We start from the raw sequence: 27,917 nt of genomic DNA, 5'->3' as shown, positions 1-27,917 counted from the left end.
GAACTAAGTCCAAATAATGTCTCAAGCCTCCACTTTCTGTACAAAAAAGAGAAAAAAAATCATTAATATCCAGCCAAAGTAAATAAGAGGTTTAAGCAGGCTGTGTTAACCAAACTGAGCATCTAAAAATAGTGGGGGAAAAAACAAAAACACAAAAGAAACACTATTTGTGTTTCCCCAGACAGTGTTGTTAAAGGAACAAAAGATGGGCAATAAACAACCCAGTCTCACAGATATACATGAGATGGACTTGAAGTCTTAACAATGTGTTATGTAGTGGAGGCGCATAACATGTTAAAATGATATGCTGACGACATGAAAACAGTGGCAATGCAAAGTCAGTGAGGATCTTAAGTTGTGGTGGACACAAGAGTTAAGCATAAAGAGCAAGAAAGTCTGCGTAGGGCAGACCAGAGGGGAGGTGGATGAATCAAGCAAACATGGACTTGCAACCACGAGACCACTGTTCATGTCTTCTGTGAAACCAAAAGACAACGTTGTGACTTTATGGCCTTCAGTATTAAGTATTTTATGTAGGTACTTTACATAACTACACAAAGTAAGGAAGTCACTTATACACTCCCATATGTACTGTAGTTATATTAACCATGATTTTTCTCCTAAACTTAGGTTAGGTTAAGTAAAAGTACTTTTTCTTTCCCTAAACTTAACTAAACTATGACCATGTCACAACAAAACTGCTACTGTTTGTAACAGACTTTGTTTTTTTGGGGCTCCTAGTATGTCATTTTAACACATTGCATGACCACCACTACATAATGCATTGTTAAGAGATCGTGTCCATTTCACATATTTCTGTACAACCTGGTCTCACTCTGAAATCATCAAAAACCGGTGCTTGGTTAGTGACTTCCAGCATCAGACACCAATGAAAAAAGCTGTCCTGTCCTTCAACATGATACGCAGCCGGTCGTCGTTATTGTTAAACTGCACCAGGCGGCATCAGGGGGAAAGACATCTGGACAAGAACAGAAGTTAAAGCGGTGAAGGTCTGATTAGGGTGGGTGGGAGGGGTGTTGGATGGGTCCAACAAACACCGGCTTTCACCAGGGAGGCCGGTGTTCACTTCCAGTAAGATTGAAAAGCCAAACCCTGATTTTTTTTTTCCTAAACCCAACCATGTGCATGTGTTGGCTAAACCAGTGGTTCTCAAATGGTGTGCCATGGGATTTTGTGATAACCACACATTATTGCAATATCCAACTGGGCCCATACAAAAAGTTCTGAATAAATTTTTAATTTACTTAATTAGTATGTTGTACACGCCTTTTATCCTAAAGCAGAGGCAAACTTTATGTAAAAGATGTAAATTAATTGAGTTTAATCTTAAAAACCTTCACAACAAACCTATTTGTGGCTGTTCGCACGTCGGAATTATAAGTGTGTGAAACATCACATTATCTTATGTGTTATTGGTGCTTTGATGTAATTAAAAAAAATAAAAATGAATTCTTGAATCAGTTAGTTAAATATTTCATAAGTGATAGTTGGTTGTCAATTGTAATTTGAAAGTATATAAAAACAAACATTTATGTAATGATAAGAGGGATAACATACATCATTAAGTCTATTGTGCACAGATATAAATGCAGGTGTGTCTTGAGGTTTTGGTGTGCACTTTGGTGTACCTTGGGCACAAAAAGTTTGAAAACTAAAACATAACCACTTGTGTTTGAAAAAAAAAGTCAATTTGTGGTGTTGTACCAATGTAGTGTGTTTATTTTGAAAGAGACTGTACGCAAACTGTACATTTCCTGTGAAAATGGAAGTGTATTTTGAAATCAGACAATGCATGTAATGGCCTGAAGTTGACACAGCGTCCCAAAACAGCAACAGCCAACACACCCAGGGTACCTTGCATGCCGTATCCTGATGTGGAAAGTCCATGACCAAACGTCAATATATGACGAGGATGGAGTGAGAAGGCATGGATCTGTAAGACTTAATTGCAATAAACTACCAAGACAAAGATACAAACGTGATTTGGGGAACCCAAACATTTTAGCTGAACTTACTGAATTTCTCACTTCTACTATGAAAAGGAGGGAAAATTACAAGAACTCAGTCAACATACACATGGCAAATGAGTGATATATTTAGATAGATTCTCCTGTTGGAGAATGCACTCTGTAGGCGTTGCCTTTTGTCACTGTCATCATCTCTAGCACAGTGAAACCCAGCTAAGCAGAGCCCAGCCGCGTTGAGCAGCGCTGAGCTGGGTGTGTTCAGCCTCGCTCTGTTTGTGAGAGTGATGCCCGGCATCATCGCCTGGCGACCGTTGCCATGGTAATGTTGCTGCTGCTGGTGCTGCAGCTGCAGAGGGGCTACAGACAGAGGATACTGTGGGGAGGGGAGGGTCACACTTGCATGCATCCTCACCCAAACACACACACACACACACACACACACACACACACACAGTTTCTGTGTCACACATTTTGCTTTCTTTGTCTCTCACACTCCCTCTTTCATATTCAACATGCATATATTTGTTCTTCTTTTTCTACCCCATGCACGTGTGCGCGTGCGCACGCGCGCGCACACACACACACACACACACACACAGCACTGTCGTTTCATCCTCTGCCCTTTATTACTCATTCATCATTTCCTCTCTGCTACATTGTACATATATATATATATACACATCTCATTACATCCACTCTCTCTCTCTCTCTCTCTGTGTTGAACACACACCACGGCGAGGGCAGGGCCATTGCATCAATCAGTCACCAAGGACATAAATTGTCACCGTGGCAACAACCCGAGGCAGCAGCGACAGCAGCCTGCAGGTCCTTCAGGAATCCTCTGCTCTGTTTGTTTGGAACTGTGAGTGACTGCACAGGATTTAAACCAAGAAATCCCTGTTTGTTTCTTCTTTATCTCTGATCCTGTCAGACAATAACACAAATCAGATCCTCAGACTTCACCTTAACTGTGTCGGTGTTAAAGCCAACATAGTGGTGTTAAAGCCAAGATAAAAAAGCCTGGGGAGATGACTGAATATTTGTAGCAGTCCAGACTTCATTTTCTTCACGCATTGACTGAACCTTCTCTCTAAAGGTCCCCCACATGGACTCAAACTAGGCATGTTTTGTCCCAAAGGCCTCCACCACCAGAACATATGGGTGTAAATCTTTTCAATTTTATTCAATTATATTTTATTTATAAAGCCCAATATCACAAATCACAATTTGCCTCAGAGGGCTTTACAGCATCCAACATCCCTGTCCTTTGGACCCTCACAGCGGATGAGGAAAAACTCCCCCACTAAAAAACCTTTAACCGGGGGGGAGATTCATTCAATTCAATCATTCCAATGGATAGTACAAATCTGGATTTTTGTATACTGAAATAAACAAAAAAAAAAAAAAAACATTTGACATGTGTTGAGACAAAGCGGACCATGATGAAACGGACCTTAAAGCATTAGTTTGACATTTTGCAGAAATGTGCAAATTCGCTTTCTTGCGGAGAGTCAGATGAGAAAATTGAAACCAATCTCATGTCTGCATTGTAAATATGTAGCTTAACATAAAGACAAGAAAGATGGGTGAACAACTCATTAAAGCTCCTTTGTTTTACCCTTTGAAACCTGAGAAAACTGGCTTGATTTATTTCCCAAACATGGACAAGAAGGCAACAAGCAACTTAATGAGAAATGACCCAAATATTAGCAAGCTATTAGTGAAAAGTTACCAAAAAAGAAAGTGAAAATTAGAACAAAGAAAAGTAAAACAACAAACACAGGAAATAACTTGAAAAAGAGGCTAACATAAAATAAAATAAAATTAATTAATCAGTTTTATATGTATATTATAAACATATAATTATAATAATTATAAATATAATTTTGTGGCCATTTTCCCCTAGTTTTAATTTTTTCATTTTTTAGAAATGTATATATATATATATGAGGATGAATGTCAGATGAATGCCACACAGAGTTCTAGCAGCAGACCCATCTCTAGAACAACTGTTAAGAGGAGACTGCGCCAATCAGGCCTTCATGGTCAAATAGCTGCTAGGAAACCACTGCTAAGGAGAGGTAACAAGCAGAAGAGATTTGTTTGGGCCAAGAAACACAAGGAATGGACATTAGACCAGTGGAAATCTGTGCTTTGGTCTGATGAGTCCAAATTTGAGATCTTTGGTTCCAACCGCCGTGTCTTTGTGAGACGCAGAAAAGGTGAACGGATGGATTCCACATGCCTGGTTCCCACTGTGAAGCATGGAGGAGGAGGTGTGATGGTGTGGGGGTGTTTTGCTGGTGACACTGTTGGGGATTTATTCAAAATTGAAGGCACACTGAACCAGCATGGCTACCACAGCATCCTGCAGCGACATGCCATCCCATCCGGTTTGCGTTTAGTTGGACCATCATTTATTTTTCAACAGGACAATGACCCCAAACACACCTCCAGGCTGTATAAGGGCTATTTGACCAAGAAGGAGAGTGATGGAGTGCTGCGGCAGATGACCTGGCCTCCACAGTCACCGGACCTGAACCCAATCGAGATGGTTTGGGGTGAGCTGGACCGCAGAGTGAAGGCAAAGGGGCCAACAAGTGCTAAACACCTCTGGGAACTCCTTCAAGACTGTTGGAAAACCATTTCAGGTGACTACCTCTTGAAGCTCATGGAGAGAATGCCAAGAGTGTGCAAAGCAGTAATCAGAGCAAAGGGTGGCTATTTTGAAGAAACTAGAATATAAAACATGTTTTCAGTTATTTCACCTTTTTTTGTTAAGTACATAACTCCACATGTGTTCATTCATAGTTTTGATGCCTTCAGTGAGAATCTACAATGTAAATAGTCATGAAAATAAAGAAAACGCATTGAATGAGAAGGTGTGTCCAAACTTTTGGCCTGTACTGTATATATATATATATATATATATATATATATATATATATATACACATATTTCTAAAAACATTGCAGCGGCAGCAGCAGTACTGTGCTATTGTGCTATGGCCTACTCAAGTGCTGGAATTTGTTATTTACATGACAACGCCTGAACACAACACAGGCTCCGCTTGATTGACTGTGTACACAGTGCCGTGCTGCGGGTTCGGGCCAGGCTCGGTTATCATTGTCTCACTCGGGTCGGAATATGCAGCCACTCACCTGTGTGTGTGTGTGTGTGTGTGTGTGTGTGTGTGCGTGCGTGCGTGCACTTGTTTGTGTGTGTTTGTGCACGCATTGGGGCAGAACTTCGGCGTGCACGTTACAGAGAGCAGAGGAGAACTGTATACATGCGATCGTGTAGAGACAGAAATGACATAAGAGAAATAACATGAGGCTATTTAGTTTGTTTAATCAAAGGACAAGGTATAGACCTGTTCTATAGAAAAGGTAACCTTAAATGACGTCTGTTGTGATCTGGTGCTATTTAGAAAATAAAATTAAGTAAAAATTAAAGCTGCAAGCAGCGTTTGGCGGGACCTCGCACTCGCGCCCGTTTCGGCCCCCAGCTTATGTCGTCACTGTGAATTATTTAGAAATATCAAACATATTGCCACAAACATCAGAAAATCCTTACAGAGCTGAACGTTTTGATGTTTGAATGCTTTCTGTAGCTGTAGGTATGGATAAGTGATGTCACGATATGCAAATTAGATGAGTGAATTTATTCCCATCAGATTCCTCGTCCTTTATTTTGAGGAAGAGACAACAAAAACAACACAAAACAAAATAAATTTACTGTGTAAATATGTTCAAAATGTTGTTTTACTGAGATGTATGAAATCCAATATGGCTGCCGCCTAGTGACACCACAATATGCAAATTAGATAAGTTAATTTACTCCCATGACAAACTTTGGGTCATGATGAATAGTTTTCTCATTTACAGTATGCCTTTATGTCTCACCACTTTCAAGCCACAGCCTTTTGAAATGTTGAAATGAAAATGGAATATTTTCCTCAATAAACTCTGGCACCTAAAGGGTTAAAATGGAGATTGTGCCCATGTCATGTCTGCATGTAAGATGTAGGCACGCACAGACATCATGTTTCTGTGTTTGTGTGTGACAGCAGTTGCCATGGTGATCAAGTAGGTGCACCTGGCAGAAGAGCAGAGAGAGAGAGAGTGACAGAACACAGAGAGACCTGTTTTAGTGGAGATTTAACTCCTCGAAGAAGTTCTTCCCAAACCGCTGGTCCAATCATCAAAATAATGTGATCATGAGAGAGATAAAGTTATACAGAAGATCTGTTTAGCAGCAGTTGAACTGGCATGTGTGCGTCTTTAAAGCCAATACAATAAACGGTGTAGGAGGAGATGTGTTTTTTTTAAGAGCACGTTTGAGGGGAAATCTTACTTTGAAAGGGCAAATAGCTCACTTCCTGTGGGATTTAGGTCATGGGTGTTAGCGTGTTATTTGTAGGTCGAACACTCCAGTTTTGGTTTGATCTTGATACGACATTCCTACGGGCTGCAGTGGCCAGTTTAGTGCACCTATGTGGCGCTAGAGAGCCCATTTTGGCACTGTAGGGGTTAATAATGTGTGTGTTCTGTTTCAAATGAAGTTTCTGCTGCTGTAATCTGTCCTTTAAAGATTGTGAGACACACAGACCAGAGAACCCTGTGGCTGTGTCTGTGTGTGCAGCCGTTGTCATGGCGATTAATGACTTGCCCGCACCTGTGGCAGACACAGACACGTCAGGAGAGCAGATCACCAAAGGCTGTTTATAAAGGGATTTAACTCCTCGAACAAATGCTTCGCATACCCAAACCGTTGGTCCAAGCAAGAAAATAAAGTGATTTTGAGAGACAGCCATGTCTCATGAACGCACGTGTCGCGTTTTATATTTCTCGAGTCAAAAATGTGGTCAGGGGAGCGAGTTTAAAATGTGTTGCACCCCAGCTGTTTCCAGAAATTTCTCCTCTGAGTTTACATGGGAGTGAATTAGAAAAAAATCAGCGCTCCCTTCGCTTTGGAGCCACTCAGCAAAAATGTGTACGTGTGAGAGATTCCATGTCAACATATCTGTGAGCTGGACAAATTTTCCTACGTTTTGTGGTATAAATTGTGTCTGTACAGTGAAAATTGTGGCCATGGCAGCGAGTTAAAGACAAAAGTTTTAGACGATTTTTAGAGCCCTCTCCACTCTAGCTCACAGCATTCCGTGCAATACACACCCATTGTAAAGTGAGAATTTCTCCACTTTTGCTCATGGTACTTTGAGAGGCACAGATGAAAAACGGTAAAAGATATGAAAAAGATGAAAACATGAGTGAATAGATGAGACCTGTGGCAACATTTGAGAGTTGGAATGGAGTCTGTAGCACAAAGTATGGAGACGCTGTAAATGCTAGAAAAAGCCCTAAGATTGGTGTCTTTCTCCCCCCTGCTGCCATTCATTTCCTATGGGACAGCTTTCGAAGATCGTCAGGACGTTTTTCTGACATCTCACCTTATGGAGGCCATAAAATCCAAACTAAGCGAGTAATGAAAAAGTTACGCATAAGATTTGATTAGAACGAGTTGATCTGTCATCTTTGCAAGTTTGAAGCCGATTGGATAAGCGGTGTATGAGAAGAAGATTTTTTAGGAAAGGCAGTTTTAAGGCAAAATCTTACTTTGACAGGGCAAATACCTCACTTCCTGTTGGATTTAGGTCAGGGGTGTCAGCGCGTGATTTTTAGGCCTTCATGAGACGAACACGCCACTTTTGGTTTCATGTTTCTACGACATTCCTACAGGCCGTGGTGGCCATTTTTGTGTGCCTAGGTGGCGCTAGAGAGCCCATTTTGGCACTTTAGGGGTTAATGTCATGATTTTCTAAAAATTTTTCACCGGTTCTGATGTGCGTGCCAATTTTGGTGAGTTTTTGAGCATGTTTAGGGGGTCAAATTCCAGTTCAAAGCGGCGGCGGGAGAAAGAATAATAATAAACGCACCAAAAACAATTGGCAGTCCTCGCCTTTGGCGTCGGTCCCTAATGACAGCTATTATAGATTCAGCCCAAGTCGTGAGAAGAAAACGATTGTTGGATTTAGTCACATTTTAGTGATTTTTATCCTTTATTTTTTGTCGATGAAAATTCAAAACATTTTAGTTGATTTTTAATCATTCATCATCAATCATGTTTTCTATGTGTTTAATAATCTTTGACTTAATCCACTGAAGATAATTTGTGTATCAGAAATTAGAAACAAGGTGACAGGTTGTATAAAAATTTCATTTAGACAATTTTTTTCTACAACTACAAATCAATTCTGCACACTTCAAAACTGTCATTTCTCTGTCAGGTTTAAGGGATGATTTACGAGCACACACTTACTGATCATTATTTGAAAAGCTCAAGATGTATTTATGCTCTCAAAAACTTTGACACCACAAATAACTAATCTGAGGCAACTAGGGTTTGTACTAGTGTTGCACGGTATACCGGTACTAAAATAGTATCGCGGTACTAGAGTATTCCAAACAGTACTATACTGCATTTGGAAAATACCGGTACTTTGAAATTGATTCAATTCATTAATTTAGTTAATTTATTTTACTCAATTATGCACACAAACGCCTTTCTTGATCCTATTGGAGCACAGATTGCGCAAGTGGTGTGTATGACAACACCTGTATCAACATGCGCAGCTGGCGCACGTGAAAAAAGACAAGAGAAAGTCTGCCTCGCAAAGGGAGGTAACACGAGACAACACAAACTTGGTGGAACATTTGAGTTACCAAACCGTGACGTCCGTACCAAGGTACTTACCGAACCATGATTTTTTTGGTACCGTTACACCCCTACTATTTATTGTTCTAAAGGTTTGTATCCAAAAGGACTTTTCCTTAGGAAAAGTACCGAAGAGTATCGAAAAGTATCGAAATTCATATTGGTATTGGTACCGAAACAAAGATTTTGGTATCGTGACAACACTAGTTTGTACCCACGTTTACTGTAAACTCTGACTCATCCATCTCACTGTTAAGCAGCTGAGAACTAGGGGCGTCAGTGGCTTGGTGGTTGGAACAGGTGCCCCATGTGCGGAGGCTCTGTCCTCACTGCAGCGGCACGGGTTCGGCTCCAGCTTACAGCCCTTTGCTGTGTGTCGTTCCCCCTCTCTCAAAACTGAAACAGAGATTTTGTCCTAGTTTTTATTATCAAGATCTATTTTTAGCTTGTTGTTAAATGATAGTCAGTTCCCTTCCAAAGTTCACATGAACATGTTAAGAAGATGTAAATCATTTCACAGAGCTATGATTGTTTAAGTTAATAATTGTTATATACAGTAGTGCCAAAGTGCATTTGCAAAAAAAAAACAAAACAAAAAGGGGAAAAAAAAAAATCAGTGGATTCCCCCTTCAAAAAGCCAACAAACAGCACTTGACATCAGACAGTAAACACATCAGAGCAGAGAGACTGATGTCAGTGAGAGAGTCCGAGCCAATAAACAGGCCCATAGAAACAAAACAAAGTGACCCATTTGGCTCCAAAGCCAACACCGCAGCAGCTCCATCCGTGATGTTTCCATGACGATCCCGATACTGATACACAGCAGCCCACCGAAAGAGAGACCAGGATTATTTTAGCTCAGAGGTCATTAAGACACTGACTCAGTCCAAGATAAATGGTGATTAGCATTCAGCTAATACGCTCAACGGCATTACTTTGAACCACACACACACACACACACACACACACACACACACAGCAGCAAAGCTTTGATTCCTGGTTGTTTGGAAGTAATAAGGTTTACAAGCTTCAACAGTTTGCTTTCAAGTTTGCATCACAGAGGTTTCCACAAATGTTCCAGACAATACATCACAACATACTCTGCTTCCTGTCCTCTCCTTTGTCCTCTCACAGGAAGGACTGGAAATCTGTTCAGGGGAATTGTCCCATGTTGCCTCACGTCCGTGACTTTTATCCTACAAATTCTGGAAGCTGTTCATTTTTAATCATGTTTGAGATGTCTTAGTAATCGTTGTGACATTTAAAGGGGAACTAATGTTTTTTTTAACTAGGCCCAATTTTCCGATATACTTTTGTCTAAATGAGTGATAGGATGTTCAATATTTGACATTTCTCCAGTACGAAGCTAGGGCTGACCTGCCTGCAGCCCGTGAGGGTGCACTATATTAAATAATAGGGCACTGGAACAGCGTCAAAATACATATATATATAATATATAATATTATATATATAATATTCAAATGGCTCATCCAGATCCAGTTGGTCAAAATCAGGTAAAAATTCGGACATGTTTGTTGTGGCAAGTCAAAACACTCATTTAGAGAGCAAAAGTCTGGCTCTGAAATCTCACGTCTCGCGAGATTTGAGTTGTTGCAAGAAGTTACCGCTGGACTGACCTTACAAACGTGAGGAGTTACTCTGTTTGGAGTAGTCATGGCTGAATTTTTACCAACTGGATCTGGATGAGCCATTTGAATTTGAAGACCGCCCGTATTTATTTGAACACGGAGTACACGGACGTACACGGACGAGGAGAGAGAGGGAGCAGCAACAGGCAGAGGAACATGTCCGAATCCAGCTTAAGATAAACACAGACGTTCGTTTCTCCTTTCCGTTATGTTGGTGGATAATTATACTAACAATCCGAGCCTATCTGTGCGAAAAAATGCACTTTTAGTGGGCGTATTTTGACATTGTTTGACGCTGTCTGAGTGCCCTATTATTTAATATAGCACACGCTCACGGGCTGCAGGCAGGTCAGCCCTAGCTTCGTACTGGAGAGATGTCACATATTGAACATCCTATCACTCATTTAGACAAAAGTAGATCGGAAAATAGGGCCCAGGTTGAAAAAAACATTAGTTCCCCTTTAACATGCACTGCATTGTTGGTCAGTCTCTCAGAAAATGACAATTCAATCCATCAACCTTAAATTACAGAGCGATTACTTTCAGTTTATCCATCCATCCATGCATTCAACTGCATTGTCTATACCGGCTGACTCTCTGCAGACTTGTGAGGGCTGAACCCTCTCCAGCACACTGCACAGTCCGAGCCATCATACATTTTCAGATGCATGCAGACATTTGCAAAGATATTTTTGCAGACACCTACAAATATTGGCAGATAACAAAACTAACAACACATGTACCCTTATGGCTGTGCAGACAGGGTAAGTATACTTGGACTTGGACTTTTGATCCATAAATGAATCTGCAAACTGCTGAAGGACTTTGTGGATTTATCAATCAGTCCAAAAAAAAACAAAAAAAAAAGACAAATGTAACAAATTAAACATATTCCTGATTTACAGAAACTTACAATACCAACATTTTCTTCAAGAAACTCAACTGGATTTTCTAAGTTTCTGTTTGAGGGTGATTCTGCTCACTAATGTGGGCATGTTCCAAATCTACAGCAGCAACATTAAAACTTCAGTTTAGCATCTACTGAATGAGGGGAAAGTCTCTTCACGACAGTTTAAAGGCAGATGTGAAGCTCATAGTGAAGCAGCTCTCAGCTGAAGAGGATGAGCCGGTGTCTCCTCCAGGGAACAACATGCAGATCGGTTCCACTTAAACGGATCAACAGTAATGTGTCTACAGTTTAACCAGCTCAATGATGTGTGGAGGATGAACAGCACACTCCGCAGCACATCAACACATATAGATATACAACACGCTGGCCTGCAGAGAGGAAATGTATATCGGATGGTGAGGAGATTAAAATGATAAGAAGGTCTACACAAAAACCTGATGAATCTCATCTGAGTGCAGTTACATCAGAAGTTCAACAAAATAAACGAACAGGATTGGTGGACTTCAAGGATTTAAAGTCATGTTACTGACAGATTATAGTAGGCTTGTTTTGTGGGATTTTCAAAATAAAATAATTGTATAATGTAGGGCTTTAAATAAAAATCATTTTTGTTATTCATTAATGTATTTTCTTGATTAACCGCTTAATCATTCATTCTATAAAATATCTGATAAAAGTTAATGTCACAGTCACTATTTCACAGAGTCCATGACGCCTTTAAATTAATAGCTTCATCCAACAGAGTCCAAACCACCCCAAAAAATTAAGTATATGATCACAGCAGAATGAGAAAACCATAAAATCTTCATGTTTGAGAAGGAACCAGTGAAATTTAGGCACTGTTGCGTACAAAGTAACTGAAACGGTTAATCAATTACAACAATAACTGCCATTTGATTTCCTGCCTGAACTTTAATCATTTCAGCTCTGTTAAACTGAGTTTACATAAAACCAAATGGGTATTTTAAAAACGGTTTATATAACACTCTTTTTGAGAGTTTATTTTTGAGAGTTTTTTGGGGGGGTTGACTTTTACTCTCTGATTAGGCTGGCAAATATATTTTAAAAGATCAAAGTCTTGACCATTAAACCCTGTAATGGGCCAACCTCCCAGTGATTGAATGTTCTCTTGAATAACATAAATGATGGATGTCAGAGGTAAGATCAGACAAGTCGACATAAAATTATATATTTATTAATTTCACAGCATTTTTTAAGGCTGCTAAGATGCTAAACAAAATATTCATTGTTGAACCATAATTCTTATTTAGTTTGGATTTAGAAGTGCTAAGAAGTTAACATACTATGGTTGAAGATACACCTAATAGCAATATTATTTAATAAATTTATCAAAAAATAAAAGCGTACCAGTACCTGAGCACCATTCCCGCCTTTTTGGAAACCAGGAAGTAAGATGAGAGTCTTTGTAATACAGTTAACCCTTTTATACCCAATTAAATGAGTTTTTTGTAGAAATCTGATGGAGTTGACAAAAATCTGGAACACATCTTTAAAGGGCAAACATTTGCACAAAACAGTGTATTTTAAAACAAAGATGATTATAGCAGTACATTTAACACCAATGTTATCATGATGTACTGTTAGTTTTAGATTTTAAAGGCTTTTCACACAGTTTTTAATGTTAAAAGTTGTGAATTCTTGTCTGGGACAAGGCTGTTTTCTGGCACAGGGCGAGTTTAGAAGTAAAAAAAAAAAAAATTAAAGCAGTTAAACACATTTAATAAATCATATTTATTTCATACATATAAATACTTAAAAAATGATGTTTTACCCCAGAAACAGAATTAGTGTGTTATTAAGTTATAATTGGTGACGAGTTGAACAGTTGTGTTGTCACATCACAACAAAGACAACCAGAACATCTGTTAAAGTTACTAAAGATTTAGCAACAAAATTGTTATTTCAATGTGTGTTGTTATGACAACATTAGTTCAGAATTTTTAATATTGATTACTGCTCATTTTGATCATCTGGAAACTGAAAAAGGAAACTTGGAAACTTTTGACTGGAAAGGTCAAAATCAAGTTCCATGATTACTGAAGACTGAGAAACAAGTCAGATGAAATCATATGCTCTGCAGACATAACATGCTTTTGTATTATACTATATTGAGAAGTCATATGCTTCTCAGCTGACAGCACCCTATATGTCTCACACAATCAGCACTTGTTCTTGGAGAAACTATAAAAAGATGCATTTCTGTCTGGCCTGTCGGAGACACTTTTCTCCCTCTGATCTCTGCGTTTGGTGGTATGGTTTGTCTCTCTTAGCTAAGGGCAAAACACGACTCTCCACCACAGGGCTGTAGACTACATAGGAGTCTTAAAATGTCATCTAGTTTTGATATTGGGAGCCAGAATAGAAGGAGTCATGGCTCAAAACCAGCCGCCACTGCCCGTCAACAAAAACAGAGACAACTATGGTTAAATGTGGTAAGAAGAAAAGACTGCTCAGAGGCAATCATCAAAAATGTGCAGCACACACCTCATATCAAGTTAGGGAAAAAGTATTTCCTGTTGTAGGGATGAATAACGTTATGTGTATTAAGGATTATCTTGTCCACCTCATCAGAAATTGGGGAGGTATTAAGAGGAATACTGGATTTCTCCGTAACTAACTTTTTAGCGCATTAGCTAACGTTAGCTTCGATAGCAAAACAAACTGGAGGAAACTGTTCCAAGTGTCGTCCTCCTTTGTAAGATTGGCAACCACAAAGCTTCCTGTGACATCATCCACCCATCGAGTGAGAGCATAGATACAGTCGGCAATGACGGGAACGCCCACAAATGTCACATTCGGTTAGAGCCGAGGGGGAAAACAAACCGGTCTCTGCCATTAGCCACCATGCCGAAGAGTTGCTGTGTGCCCTTTTGCACCGCAAATAAACAAAAAAAATCACCAATTAATGTTTTACATTTTACCAAATGATAAAACGGAACCACAAAGGAGGACAAAATGGCTTCAAGCTATCAGAAGAGTTTGGCAGATTATGGGACCCAACAACAAAACATGTGTATGTCTGCAGTCAGCACTTCATTTCAGGTAAGTTTAATGTAATGTTAACCATTTCCAAACAATCGTAGACTATGTCAGGGGTATCAAGAATATTAGAATATTGTTTAAACGCTAGTGAACTTTGTACTACATTTGTAATTTGTGTAGATTAGAAGTACTAATAGAATAGAATAGTACTAGTAGAAGTGATTAAAGTTCTTTACTGAGTACGGTATATGTAAAAAAAAATATAAGTGCTGGCTCTGAAATGTACTCCAAGCATAAAATAAAATATAGCCCTCTGAAGGACATTTCTATTAGCTGTTTCTGTGCAAAGCTAAAAGCTCTCTTCTGATAGCTTGAAGCCATTTTGTCCTCCTTTGTGGTTCCGTTTTATTATTTGGTAAAATGTAAAACTTTAATTGGTGATTTTTTTGTTTATTTGCGGTGCAATAGGGCACACAGTAAGTCTTCGGCATTGTGGCTAATGGCAGAGACCGGTTTGTTTTGCCCCTCGGCTCTAACCGGATGTGACGTTTGTGGGCGTTCCCGTCATTGCCGACTGCATCTATACGGGTCGGCCAGTCTGGTCCCATTGGTCCAAGTAACACTCGCGGTCCCGGACAGTGAGTGACATGGTATACATTCATAAAATCAGTCTAACACTCTACACTAAAATGAAAGCCATGTTGGTCAAAGAAATGAAGCGTTATATTTATAAATGAATTAACAAAGGGTTAAGTTAATCACACATTAACTCCACTCGGCGCTCTGCTGCTCCATCTCCCCAGACAGAGTGCCCAGAGTGCACTCTGCCACACCAAGTGTGGTCCTCTGAATAACTGAATGGTACATTCCAACAGTGCTCCGAATTTACGAACGGTCCAGTTTGTGCCAAAGTGCGCTCTGGCGCTCAGAATGAGTCTTTCGGAACGCACCACTTGCATCATCTTCCTCTATTGTCTAAAACAAGCCAACAGAACTTGCTAGCTAGCATTAGCTAACATCTGTGGAGAATTGTTTTGCCACCAGCTAAACCCCGCCAACCAAAAAACTTCATACAGTTTACCAACAGTAAAAGGGTCTGTTGTACAATGATAACTTTAGTCTTTAAACTATCATTGTTTTGTGCATTATTTGATGACAACCAATACTTTTTAAACACACAGCTAAACAGTGCAGAAAATACATTATAATGTTGAAAAGATGAAATAAAATCATGTCCACAGTGGAGGAAACTATAACAACAGAGTGGTTTGAACTGCTGGACGCTGCTTTGAGACACCAGCTTTTTTTGGAACCAGTTAGAAAAAAATGTTGGCTTTGTACATTTCTGCTAACTACGATATGTTACATCTCAAATGTAGCAGATACGTTTAAACTTTGTTTCTTTCTGTTACAATTTTCAGTTTATGTGTGAAAACGCTGTGGTAAACACGTGGTTTGGTCTGGGCACAAAAACCACTTGGTTGATGCTAGAAAAAGATCAAGTTTGGGCTTTAAATACCCACTTTGGTTGCAACAAAAACAGCTGGAAAATTCACAACCTGTTGTTAAAAAATGCCAGTTTATGTTGGTGTGGAATAGCGGTACTGTCTGCTGCTTGTGTCACACCATCAACCATTCCTTCCGCCTCCTGATGAGAAACTCAGCTCATATACATTAGGAATGGGGAATAAAATCAATGCAGTATAGTGTTGCAATATTTTAAAGGGCAATACTGGATCGATACACCAATGCTAACTCGATTTTTTAAATTATATAGTTTACTATTGCAAATACAAATTAAACTTTTGGTAGCCCTCTAAAATCATCTATCAATCTATCAATTGCTTTTTCAGTTTGTTAGATTCATGTTGTTGCAATAACCTGCATGAACAGAATGAAAACTTTATATCATTAGACAAAAACAGATGTTGACAAATTTTTCCTTGATTTGTAGCTGAAGAGAGAAAATGCATTGCAATATATGTTACCATAACACTCAGCATGTCAGAAAATATATAAAATCACAATAATATTCTATCATGACAATATCATATCGGGGCCCTCTGGTGATTCCTTCCCCTGATATGCATGTAATCTGAAATATGCTATACATGTGAAATGTAAAAATGTAAATGGTAAATGGACCTGCACTTTTCGCGCCTTTCTAGTCTTCCGACCACTCAAAGCGTTTTTACAGTCCATGTCACATTCACACGTTCACACACATTCATACAACATGCCACTTATTACTCAGCTTCAGTATCTTGCCCAAGGATACTTCAACATGTGGACTGGAGGAGCTGGGGATCAAACTGTCAATCTACAGATTAGTGGAAGATCTGCTCTCAGACGGGTCACCCACATAAAGCTGTGTAAGGGGTAAAAATATGTATAAATGTAAATTCACAGGTATGGGCATGGGTAAAACAAGCAGGTGGGCAGTGGGTGAGAACAAAAATATTATTCTTATTTTTCAGAATAAAACAAATGAAATGATTGAGTGTTTTCACCATCCCGTGATCGAGCCCAGCCAGTGAGAGAGACATCTCCTCCGCTGGATTTGTAATTCAAGAACGGAGGACCCAGCTAAATGTGAGTGACCGGAGGTTGTCCAAAAAATTTTGTAGATGGTCCAACTTGGCATATAGAGTATCCTCAACATTCCTGTCTGTAAAATAAAGTGCAACCAAGAAGAACCAAAGCCTTTCAGGTTCTTTCATGCTACATGTTCCTTCAGTGAAAAAGAGCATTTAATCTGTGACTGTTTCACATTTCATGTCTAAAGACCAAATGTTTAGATGGTGACAGACAAACAGTGGTCTTAACTGTTCACAAATCAAGTGGCTGTAAATATCGTTTATGTTGACATGTATGTAAATATGAGAATGGGAGCTGTCAGCTGAGACACAGACAGAATCTGAAGACAATTAGCAGCAACAGACTGGAGTCTCCTCCACACTGACTCAGTAAAGTCTCTCCACCCACACATGTTGAAGCTAACAACCTGCATGTGTCTGCCTGAATAAACATCAGGCAGGTTCACACTGAGCTACATTTGATTTCATTTAGATTCTTCAGTTAGTAACTACAGATGAAAAGAAGGATAAGAAGTCTGATATATCTTCTTCCTGTGTGCCATAGAGCTCCATTGTTGTTAAAAACAAATAAGTGAGCCACACTGTGTCATTGGGTGACATGTTCCTTTATTACCATGAACACACACACTGTGGTTTATTTTGACTCAGTCCCACACACACTGTCCCACTGCCACAAATACTCACTAGAGCGCCTAATGTGGATTAATCCGCCACCAAAAATAGTCCCCAACAAAGTCACTATTTCCTTCAGCAGTTGTATGACCCATTTACTGCTTCCAACTTCATTATTTGTGATAAATTTACATCTTCAGTCAGAGCCAGTGGGTTTGAGAGCCACAGAAAGGAACTCAGACTGTATTTTGAAACAGACTAACACATTGTTGGTTTTTCCTGGGATTTGGTGACAATAAGAATCATAGAGAATAACACAAAGCTTATTCTTAGAGTACAAGCATTCTTCATGCTACTTTATACTTTTAACTCCACTACATTTATTTGACAGCGACAATTGCTTGTTAGTAGGGGTGGGAATTGCCCGAGGACTCACAATACGATATTATCGCAATACTTAGGTCAGGATATGATATTATTGCGATACTGTGATGCTGAGTATTGTGATACAATATTTTGTGATATATTTGATTACCTTCTTTTCCAACTGCAATATTTCCCCAAAGGAAAACTTTAAAGTTATCAGTTTGTTCATCTGACTTTAATCATTTTTACTGCAGCAAAATGTGATGCAAAGCAGACAGTCTGACCAACACCTTCAAAAAACCTGTCAGAAATGCTGCATACACCTGACAGACTGAACTGTGGGCAGCTGGATGGTAGTTTTGTCAAGCTAAGTGTGTCCAGTGTTGGTTGATTTTTTGGCAGAGCAGGTTTAGCGTTAGCTTGGCTGTCAGTGGCTAACGCTATCTCTGGATGGTGGCATGTGAGGTGAGCCCTCATGTTCGTAGTATTTCCAGAGTATTTTATTCTCATTGACACTGCTACAAATTGCATGTGTCATATCCAAGTCCTCCTTTCCTTCTGTGTAAAAAAAATCTGAAATAAGTCCAGACATTTGATTTAAATGCAACAGCGCATGACTGATTTCTTTCTCAGGTACCTCCATCTTTGTTTTGATGAACTTCCTGCCAAACAGTGTTGCCAACTCCTTAGTAAGAAAAGTAGCTATTGGCTGTCCTAAAAGTCGCTAGAAGTCGCTAAATGACATCATCTCCTAATTTGCATAATTGTCCATATGCATGTAATTGTAATGGACGCTGTAGGAGAGAGGAAAAAAGTCGTGGGAGAGACAAAAACTGTGTAAAAAAATACCCTGGATATGTTTAGAACTACAAATGAACCTTCTTTCAGTGATCTATATTAGACAAAGACAATTTTACATTTACATCTCGCCCTCAGCCAGCGGCGGTTCCGCGCATGCGCGATTCACTTGCAGTCTGGACATGGAGGGGTTAATGTCTCCTGCTCTGACTGCTGCTGGGAGGGAGGACTGGGCCGTCTGTCAGTGCTTTGGGGCGAGAGAGCAGCCCACGGCAGCACCCACTGCTCGTTGAGAAGAACAAGAATGATACGTGCTCTCACAACAGAGTCTCCAGAAGTCTTCAATAACATCAGAAAAAGTCGCTGGACTTGCTGCTAGTCGCTTTTTTGAAAAAGAGTCGCTAGAGGAGTCTGAAAAGTCGCTAAATATAGCGACAAAGTCGCTAAGTTGGCAACACTGCTGCCAAATGCCGCTAACTGAGACCTCTGCTGACCTCACCAGGAAAGAAAACATCAGCACCATCTAGTGGACCGGAAAGCAAGTGATCTTACTATTTTAGTGCCTAAAGTTGTATTAAAATGTATATTTGCAAAAATGAATGATGTATATAACAAAAGATCTATACTTGGCATCTGTATATCCAATACCACCATGCAAAATATCGCAATACTGTATCGTTTTTTTCCTCCACCCCTACTTGTTAGTTTGTAGATTATGATCTACTTTAGTGGTGTGCTCATGAAATATGCATTGCTGTAGATTATGTTATGCAACAGTTGTAAAAGAAATGCAGGTTCACTCTGTTCACATTCATGATGCAGAATCTGGTACAGCTCAGACCTGCAGCAGCCAAGTTTGTGATCACAACATGTGAGACGACAGGTGTGAAACCTTACAAGCATATTCAGGAAAGGTGTGACAGCATCCGATTCACTTTGATATCAATGTGCATCATTAAGAGCACAAACCTGTTCCATGTTTCAGTGTTTTATCTCAAGAAGATGAAACGAAAAACAAATCACCACTGACATAGATAAATGAGCTCACTTTAAAGGTGGAAAAGGAGAAGCAGAGAAAGGGGGGAAGACAGGAGGAGAGAAAGAAGAGGAAGAAAAAGGAAGGCGTGTGGGCTGAAGAAGAGAGAAAATGGACAGAGCAGTAACGAAAATGCTGAAAAGAAGAAAGAAATTGAGGGAGAGGGAGTAGAAGGAGGAGGAGAAGGGGGAGAAGCAAGCTGAGAAGAAAAGAGATGAAAAAGGCGCAGGAGAACTGGAAGATGACACCAGGAAGAAAAGAAGATGAGGTAAGAAAGGTGGGGCATTCTGGAGTAAAAAAGGGAAACAGAGGAAGATGTAAGGGAAAGGGAAGAGAGGTAGGAAGAAAAATGTCAGAGGAAGAGAAGGAGGAGTACAAAGAAAAAAAAAGGAGGAAGACATGCAGGAAGAAAAAGAGGAGGGCAGCAAAAGAAAGAAGAAGAGCAGGAAATGAAGAGGGTGTGGCAGATTCCCCAGACATCCCATTGTGAAGTAACCATCACACCTGTTAGAGACCACCTGTCTGTTATCACGTCACCACGGAAACAGGTGCATGTGTGTGCAGCAACATACTGCCCCACCCCCAACGCACACTGCGGATGATAACCTGCACACACGTGCACAGACTCGTAGCCTAAACACTAATTTTTCCCCACAGTTTAGTTCGACACTCTGAAACCTTGTAGCCTTTTGTCCCCACAACCTCATTGGCATCACACATACAAGCACAAACTGTAGGCTACAACCAGCCAGCCACTGTAAAAACAAACTGACTGAGGATGAGACGATATACAATTCTAGTGCAATAAAAAAAAACTACTCACAATAAGTCGATCACGGTGAATTTCTATTACCAGGATAATTGTGACTATCATATCCAGCCGCACCAAAGATACCTTGGGTAACCAACAACAAAAGAGACTCTGCAAACCAACCTCAAAAAACACATACGTTCTTAATCAAGCATTGCCATATTTCATATCAAAGATATGATGCCATTTCAAACACTTTGAGATTTGTTTGATTTGAAATAAAGATGTGCATCCTGTTTGTAATGCAGTCAAAATATTTGCTTCTTTACAGAATGTGGAGTGATTCCAGTTTGTTTAGCGCCATATTAAAGCTAAGGTGTGTAGGATTTAGGGGGATGGGTTGGCAGAAATGGAATATTACGTAATTGGTATGTTAGAATCACAGTGCGTGTGTTACCTCAGAGTGAGCCCTTTATAACACTAAAGGGCCCATGTTTTCAGATTTCTCTAAGGAAGACCTCCACAAATATACAATGCTTATGGTGTCCCTAACAAACCTCTTACATTCATGGGAAACAGAAATTTAAAAGTATCATATCCTGTTAGACCACCTCAAGCATCCTCAGGATGACATATTGCACCAGCCTATGCTCATGACCCCTCAGGCTTTTAGTAAAACGGGATTTATACTTCTGTGTTGAATCGACAGTTTAAAAAAAGTTTAAAAAACAAGGTAACGGGGCATCAGTGGCTTAGTGGACAGAGCAGGTGCCCCCCCCCCCCCACGTACAAGGCTGTTGCCGCAGCGGCCCCGGCTCAAGTCCAGCCTGTGGCCCTTTGCTGCATGTCATCCCCTCTCTCTCTCTCCCCCTTTCACACTTGGCTGTCCTATCCATTAAAAGCAAAATGCCCAAAAACATATCTTTAAAAAACAAAACAAAAACAAGGTAACTAGGGTTGCAACGGTATTCGGTTTCAAGGCATACCAAGATATGAAAACTAAGAGTTATCAAACCATGTACATTTGCTTAGTCAGACTTTTTACACAAACTTACCATTAACAAAATGGTTATAATTGTCAAATAATAATTAAGCCTTTGTTCAATTAGTAAAACATCTCTTTTTTCATTCCTTTAAGGGTCATCGGAAATGATAAAAGTAATTGTTTAATACCATCTTATATCATGGTCTGGGTAAATACTTGATTCTGATTGGCTGCAGGGTGTCCGTTAAAACTGATAATGGACACCTACTAAGTAGTTTCGGTGACACTGTTTACCATAGGCGTTTCTAGCCCATTTTTTTTTTTTTTTTTTTTTATTTATTTTTTTTACTGTATGTCCCTTTTTAACAAGCTAGAAAACTGTCAAAACCATACAGTACTTGGTTGCAACGTAATATTTTAACAACAAAAATACAGCAGCCCCCCCCCCAAAAAATGGTTTGATCCACCCCATCCCTCCCACCTTTCCCCGACTCGGGCTCTGAGCGCACTATCTGCACAGAGCAATGCGCTGCCAATGTGCTACTGACTAGCTAACTGACTGGATGCCCATTAACATTATAACTCCTATTGTGTGTATTAATTATTATTATTTTGTAGATTTCAAGCACTTTTCTTTTTTGAAGTGTATTTTTATTTATGTATTTGTATTATATAATACAGACAAGAAGAAAAAAGGCAGAGACAAACATTGAAAAAGTCAATTACTGTTAATGTGTTAATGTTACATGTTGTGCATTGCATTTCAAATAAAAGTCCAAAAAATAATTCCAAGGTCCATTTTTGTATTTTTGGTACTCACTATAGGGGGCTGGTTTACTCCAGAAACATACATACTGTTTATGTGTATGTTGAGGGGCTGCTGTATCAAAATGAGTTGTCTTCCCCCAGAAATTAGGATTACGATATGTTTCTTTTATGATTCCAATCCATTCCTCTTTTGCTGTGGCTCAGCATTTAAATAACCTTTATCAGATTTGATGGTTTAGTCACAGACTTTCCCAAAAAGTGTTGTGCTTTTCTTTCACAAATGTGGGAATGAAATTGAGTTAAAATGTACAAAACAGTAAAATTTATCTTGCCTGGCTGGGCAGCTCTCTGGGTGCTCAGCACCCCTAAACCTCTGATCCTAGAATCGTCCCTGCCGTTTACTGTTCTAAATTAATGTGCCAGCTAGATAATAGTACCAGCCTATATCTACTATGAGAAGAGGTGCAGTCAGATCCTCTGTTAACAATTAATTTATACCACTGAGAGTCGTCTTTCAGTGCCTCATCCTCTGAACACCACATAAAGAAGACTGTAACACACCCTGCAGGCACTACCCTGCCCCTCTGACCTTAGGAAAACATTTCACATGCTGTCTGCTATTCAACTCGCTACTACAGGCTGCAGCTGACAGTTACATTACACGTGGCGTAGGCCTATTGTTTATTTGTGAAAATCTTGATGTTGATTTGGGGACAGTGACATGGCTGGATAGTTAGCCTTTCTTGTTGTTTAACTATCAACTTATATTTACTGTTTGTCAACTGTATGCAATAATATGGGCTTTGAATCTTGCTAGCATTACATTAGCTTTCTGGCTAACAGCTGGGTTGTATCTGAGGTTCGTCCTGTTGACTTGAGTACTGAATAACATCTCCATTGCATAAGAACCCTTGCCAAGAAAACCAAGTTATGGCTTGTGAAAAACTTCAGATTTTGACTGCAAAAAGATAAAAAATATGAATGAATATTCTAACTTTTAATTTTTTTGGTAAGTGACCATGGTATATGCGGGATAATGCCCAAAGAGGTGTCCATTATCACTTTTTAATGGCTGACGTGGAGGCATGATTTGCCCGACACGAGAGGTGTGTCATATCATCTTGTTCACCATAATACTGGTATAATTTCTATTATCATGTGAAAAATTCATGTGGTGATGGACATAATATTTTCGACTTGATGACACTGACATCATACTGTTACCCACGGCAACTACAAGCATGGCTGAAAGAGAAATTATTACTGAATCCACGGTGGTTATACAAAGAGGAGCAGCTTCAGTAGTGTGGAATAAACTGTGGCATCCTGAATGTTTTATGAACAGCCCCGGACTTCTCAGACTCTTTTAACGACTTACCGCTCAGAGGGAACTCTTTCAGCGGCTCCTCTGGCAGCAGCACAGTGTCTCTCCCTCTCCTCTCTCAGTGTCGTCAAGATTTTATCATAAACCTTTGGTAATGTAAACCTATGTGACGCTCACAGCTTGATAAAAATGAAATATAACTGAATGTGCGATAGTTATGGTAGCATAACAGGTCATCACAGGTTACAGCATGATGATTAGAGGAGAAATGGCCGAGCATAAAGGTCCAGGTGGAAAAAAATCAACTCAATCATTTAGGATTTTGCTAAAAGAGAAGGAAATCACCTGTTGATTTACATATATATATATATATATATATATATATATATATATATATATATATATATATCCCCCAGGGTACATTTTTGTATTTAGGAACTGTTTAAATGTGTGATTTGTGGTAGATTTTATTTTGTTGAACTATTAATATTGTATACAGAATCTGTATCTCACTCTGAGTTACTGTTGTTGTTCACAAACTTAAGAAATGAGAGATTGGTTTTTACTGAATATTTGGGGGCAAACTGTAAAACCATATCACTTATTTTCTTGCAATTCTATGTTCTTAAATTAATAATATATTTTTGACTAATTTGTTATATCGCCAAGAATATTGTTATCACAAAAATACCTTGAAATATCGTGATATCATTTTAGGGCCATATCGCTCACGCTTACCCAACACTCAGCCTCGTCGTTGGGCATTATCGGATATGGTTATTGTACCATATAAACCTCATATACTGTTGTGATCCTAGCTGCAACCTGCAATTCTCACCACTAGATGTCACTGAATCCCCCTAAATCTTACATACTGGACCTTTAAAGCCACAGTGTGTAGGAATTTCTCCCCCTAACCTTGAAATCGTATATTGCATTTAAACAGATAGCGCACTCTAGCGCCTCACTGTTTCAAACGCGTATTGCAACACTGTGTACCAAAAAGCTATGATAACATTGATGAAACCATGTCATCCGATACTTCATGGAGTATTCATTCAGGCTCCTACACACACACGCGACGCGAAGGCGGGTGTAAATCGAAACGAACCAATCACGTCTTGTCTTTTGACAACTGACAATTGGCTCAGCCTCACACACCTCATCCCTCTCCTTGCATCACTGTGCCGCTGACAGCGGCACTGGCCTGTGATTGCATTGGCCTGGCCTGCCTGTCGGGAAAAATATGACAGGCAGGCCAGCAGGCCAATCACAGCTTCCCTTTTAAGACCTTTCTCCTTCAGCAGCTCTTTCCACCTGGGAAAGGCTACCCCAATGTTGACACTCATTTTTTGAATTCGCCGTTCATGTTGCTTTTTTGATTCCCTTATGCGCTTTCTTGGCGACGAGGATTCCGTCTCCCGTGATGCTGCATATGCATGATCCTGCATTATGCTCAAAGAGTGGGACTTTGTTATGGTGCAGTAGTGCCGGGGTAGTGGGGAAGCGCGTCTTGCTCCTCTCCTTCAGCTTCTCAGTCACACAGCGTTGGCCTGGCTATCAACGAAAACGCTGAAGCCGAGGCAATTCCCTGGTAGTGCTATATGTCCCTTGCTGGCGGGTGTATTTTCAAGATGGCGAAACATTATGGAGCCCCCCAAACCACTTAGAATGTACAAACAAATCCTAAATTCTCCTTTTACGAGAATAAGTCAGATTATTGGTGGAGGTAATAATACACCAATGATGACATATTTATGAATGCAGACATTGATTTTTGCCAATAAACAACTGAAAACGCTACACAATGTCCTTTTAAGAGTTTAAAGCACATTTTAATAAATATCAGGGTAATACTGTAAATCAGAGTTATTTTGGCCAGGATAATCATGATATGAAATTTTCATATCATCCCAGGCCTAAAGCTAACCCAAATCATATATGTATTGACAACAGTAAAACCACTTTACAGAAAAAAAAAACAACAAAAAACATATCAAGTCTGTAGACTGATACCCAACTTCTGCTAATCAATCTTTAGGATTGCAACTAATGATTTTTCTCATCATTAAATCATTTTTTAATTAAGTTCATTGTAAAGTCAGAGAACGGTGGAAAAAAAATCACCATTTCATGAAGCAGTTCTTGTTTTTGTCTGACCAAAAGTTGAAAATATCCTGTTTCCTATCATGCAAGACAAATATTCACATTTTTAGAAGCTGGAACAAGGTCATGTTTTCTATTCACTGATTTATCGACTAATCCTTTCCGCTCTAATGCCATTTAAATTCCCCAAATTCCCATTCATGAAGCAGTAAAGTGTTTTGATAGAAGGCAAATTGTTTAACACTTTGTTTTTCTTTTTTGAGATTAGCAAATCTCACAAACCACAGATTTCTGTCCGTATCAGTCCATCCTCAGTCAGTAACATCCTTCTCATAATAAAAACCTAGTTAAATATTCCTGAACTGACTCATGGTTTATGGGGAAGACATTACAGTGTGATATGACTGCAGCAGTGTCTGTCACTGTCATTCAACTCAGCAGCCTGTAGCTGTGTGTGGTTACAGGATGAAGCTGGTTTACCCTTTGGTTTTGTTTTGGTTTTGTTTGTTTTTTTTTATTTTGGAGAAAGCTGCAGGCGGTCCCATCCTGAAAATAAAGGGCCTGAACACACCCACTTCCTCCCCCCTCCTGGATAATTAAAATTAATGATGAGGCCTGGAAACCTCAGATGAAATAAAATGTCTGCTTTGCTTTGATGCAACAAGATGTAGCCTACAGAGGGGTGTTGTCCAAGCGCATTAATTAATTTTCCTATGTTTAACATTTGAAATCAGATGTAATGATAATGTTCCTTCATGTTACCTTCATGTCTCCTATGACAGTCTGGAAAAGCCCCCCCAGCGCGCTGCACTCCCTCTCCATCACCGTCTCCATCTTCAGCTGTGTGAACGGAAATTACAAATACTGTCACTCGGAGCTGCTGAAGTCAATAGATGAAGCGACAGGAAACAAATAAATTAACGGGAAGGAAAAAGCGGCTCGGTGTCGGTAAAGACGCTCAGAGAGGCGCTGCAGGATTTCCCCGGCTGAAGGAGAGCAAAACCCGGACACAGGCAGCAGCAGAGCCGGAGGTTAGTTTCCTCTCAGAGCGGATAAATCCCATGATGTCTGCGGGAGGAAACGCATGTTGGAGCGGACAGAAAAGTGACAGCAGGAAACCGCACGACGCTGCCGGGGAGTCTGAACTTTACACAGAGAACAGCTCCACTGGCTCTGCTTAACGAGACTCGGCACGGGGGCGCGCCAGCAGGGACGGGGACGCGCGTCCGATTTGCTCCGCCCTCAGCTGAGGAGGCTCTTTTTGTTAATGGAAAGAGAAGGTGAAATAGACCAAAATTAAATAAACAATTCATTTACACTACTATATATATTAAAAACCACTTATGATAAAAAAATAAAAATAATGTAGGCCTAAGATAGAAAAAATAAACAGAAAAACTAGAACAATTCCAAATAAAGGCATAAAAATTAAAAGAGGAAATAAAAAAAAAAAAAAAATCACAAACGTCTTAGAATAACATAATGTCATAGAATAATAAAAATTGTTATGTGGGAAAGAGTTTTAGTTTTTTATAATGTAAAATAAATACATTTAATTAAACAAAGTGCAATGAAATGAGATTCAAATAAAGTCATAGACATAGAAATAGAAATAATTTACAAGTCCTAAAACTAAGAGCAGGAAAAAGATTCATCTCCACTAACCAAAAAAAAAAAAAAAAAAAAATCAAAGATAGAAATATAACATTAGAGCAAATATTTAAACAAAAAGAGTAATTTATGCTAATTAAGAAAATCACAAAAGTCTTTGAATAAACACAATGTCATCAAAAAGTAAAAAATGTTATATGGAAAAGTAAGAAACATACAAACATAAAAAACATAAAAAATACATAGGCTTATATAAGTGTTACAGAAAGAGTAAACTGCTAGTGTTGTCCAAACCTGAACTCTTAAACGGCTAATATAGTCAGGTTATCTAAGAGAGTACAGTAAGGATGTTTTTCAGGACATTTTATGTTTTTACATTTTTTACAGAATGAAATGAAAGATTTTTTTTATTTTTATTATTTCTGCCTGTAGTGATTGGCTGGATGATTCCTAAAAGTTGGAGTCTTGGCTGTCAGCTGAGATATATAAAACTACACCGCCACCCAGTGAGTATTTCACTGAACTGTAACAGTAACTGTAAAAGATGAAACAGGCGAGGATGAGACATGAGGAGGACTGGAGGGCCAACCAGAGGAGATGAAAGATACTCTGTCGACCTTTAGACAGGCTGCTGTTACTTAACAAAACAACATGTGGCAAAGGTCAAACCTACCTCATCTCTCCATCATGTGGGTT

The 27,917-nt window shown here is 39.4% G+C and overlaps 1 protein-coding gene across 6 annotated transcripts in view; it reads right to left on the bottom strand.

Annotated features, from left to right (window-relative positions):
- Positions 1-26,804, bottom strand: part of LOC117263843 (protein MTSS 1-like) — a 125,341-nt gene extending 98,537 nt beyond the window's left edge. For all 6 annotated transcript variants that reach the window (XM_078176057.1, XM_033637510.2, XM_033637512.2 and 3 more), the window contains exon 1: positions 26,373-26,804. In XM_078176057.1, coding sequence (XP_078032183.1) covers positions 26,373-26,444 — 72 coding nt within the window. In that variant the 5' untranslated portion in view covers positions 26,445-26,804. The remainder of the gene's footprint in view (positions 1-26,372) is intronic.
- Positions 26,805-27,917: the final 1,113 nt, after the last annotated feature.

Source organism: Epinephelus lanceolatus, chromosome 16 (genome assembly GCF_041903045.1).
Source record: "Epinephelus lanceolatus isolate andai-2023 chromosome 16, ASM4190304v1, whole genome shotgun sequence".
Lineage (NCBI taxonomy): Eukaryota > Metazoa > Chordata > Actinopteri > Perciformes > Serranidae > Epinephelus > Epinephelus lanceolatus.
The sequence above is the reverse complement of the archived record's forward strand: the minus strand, read 5'-3'. Positions and strand labels throughout refer to the sequence as shown.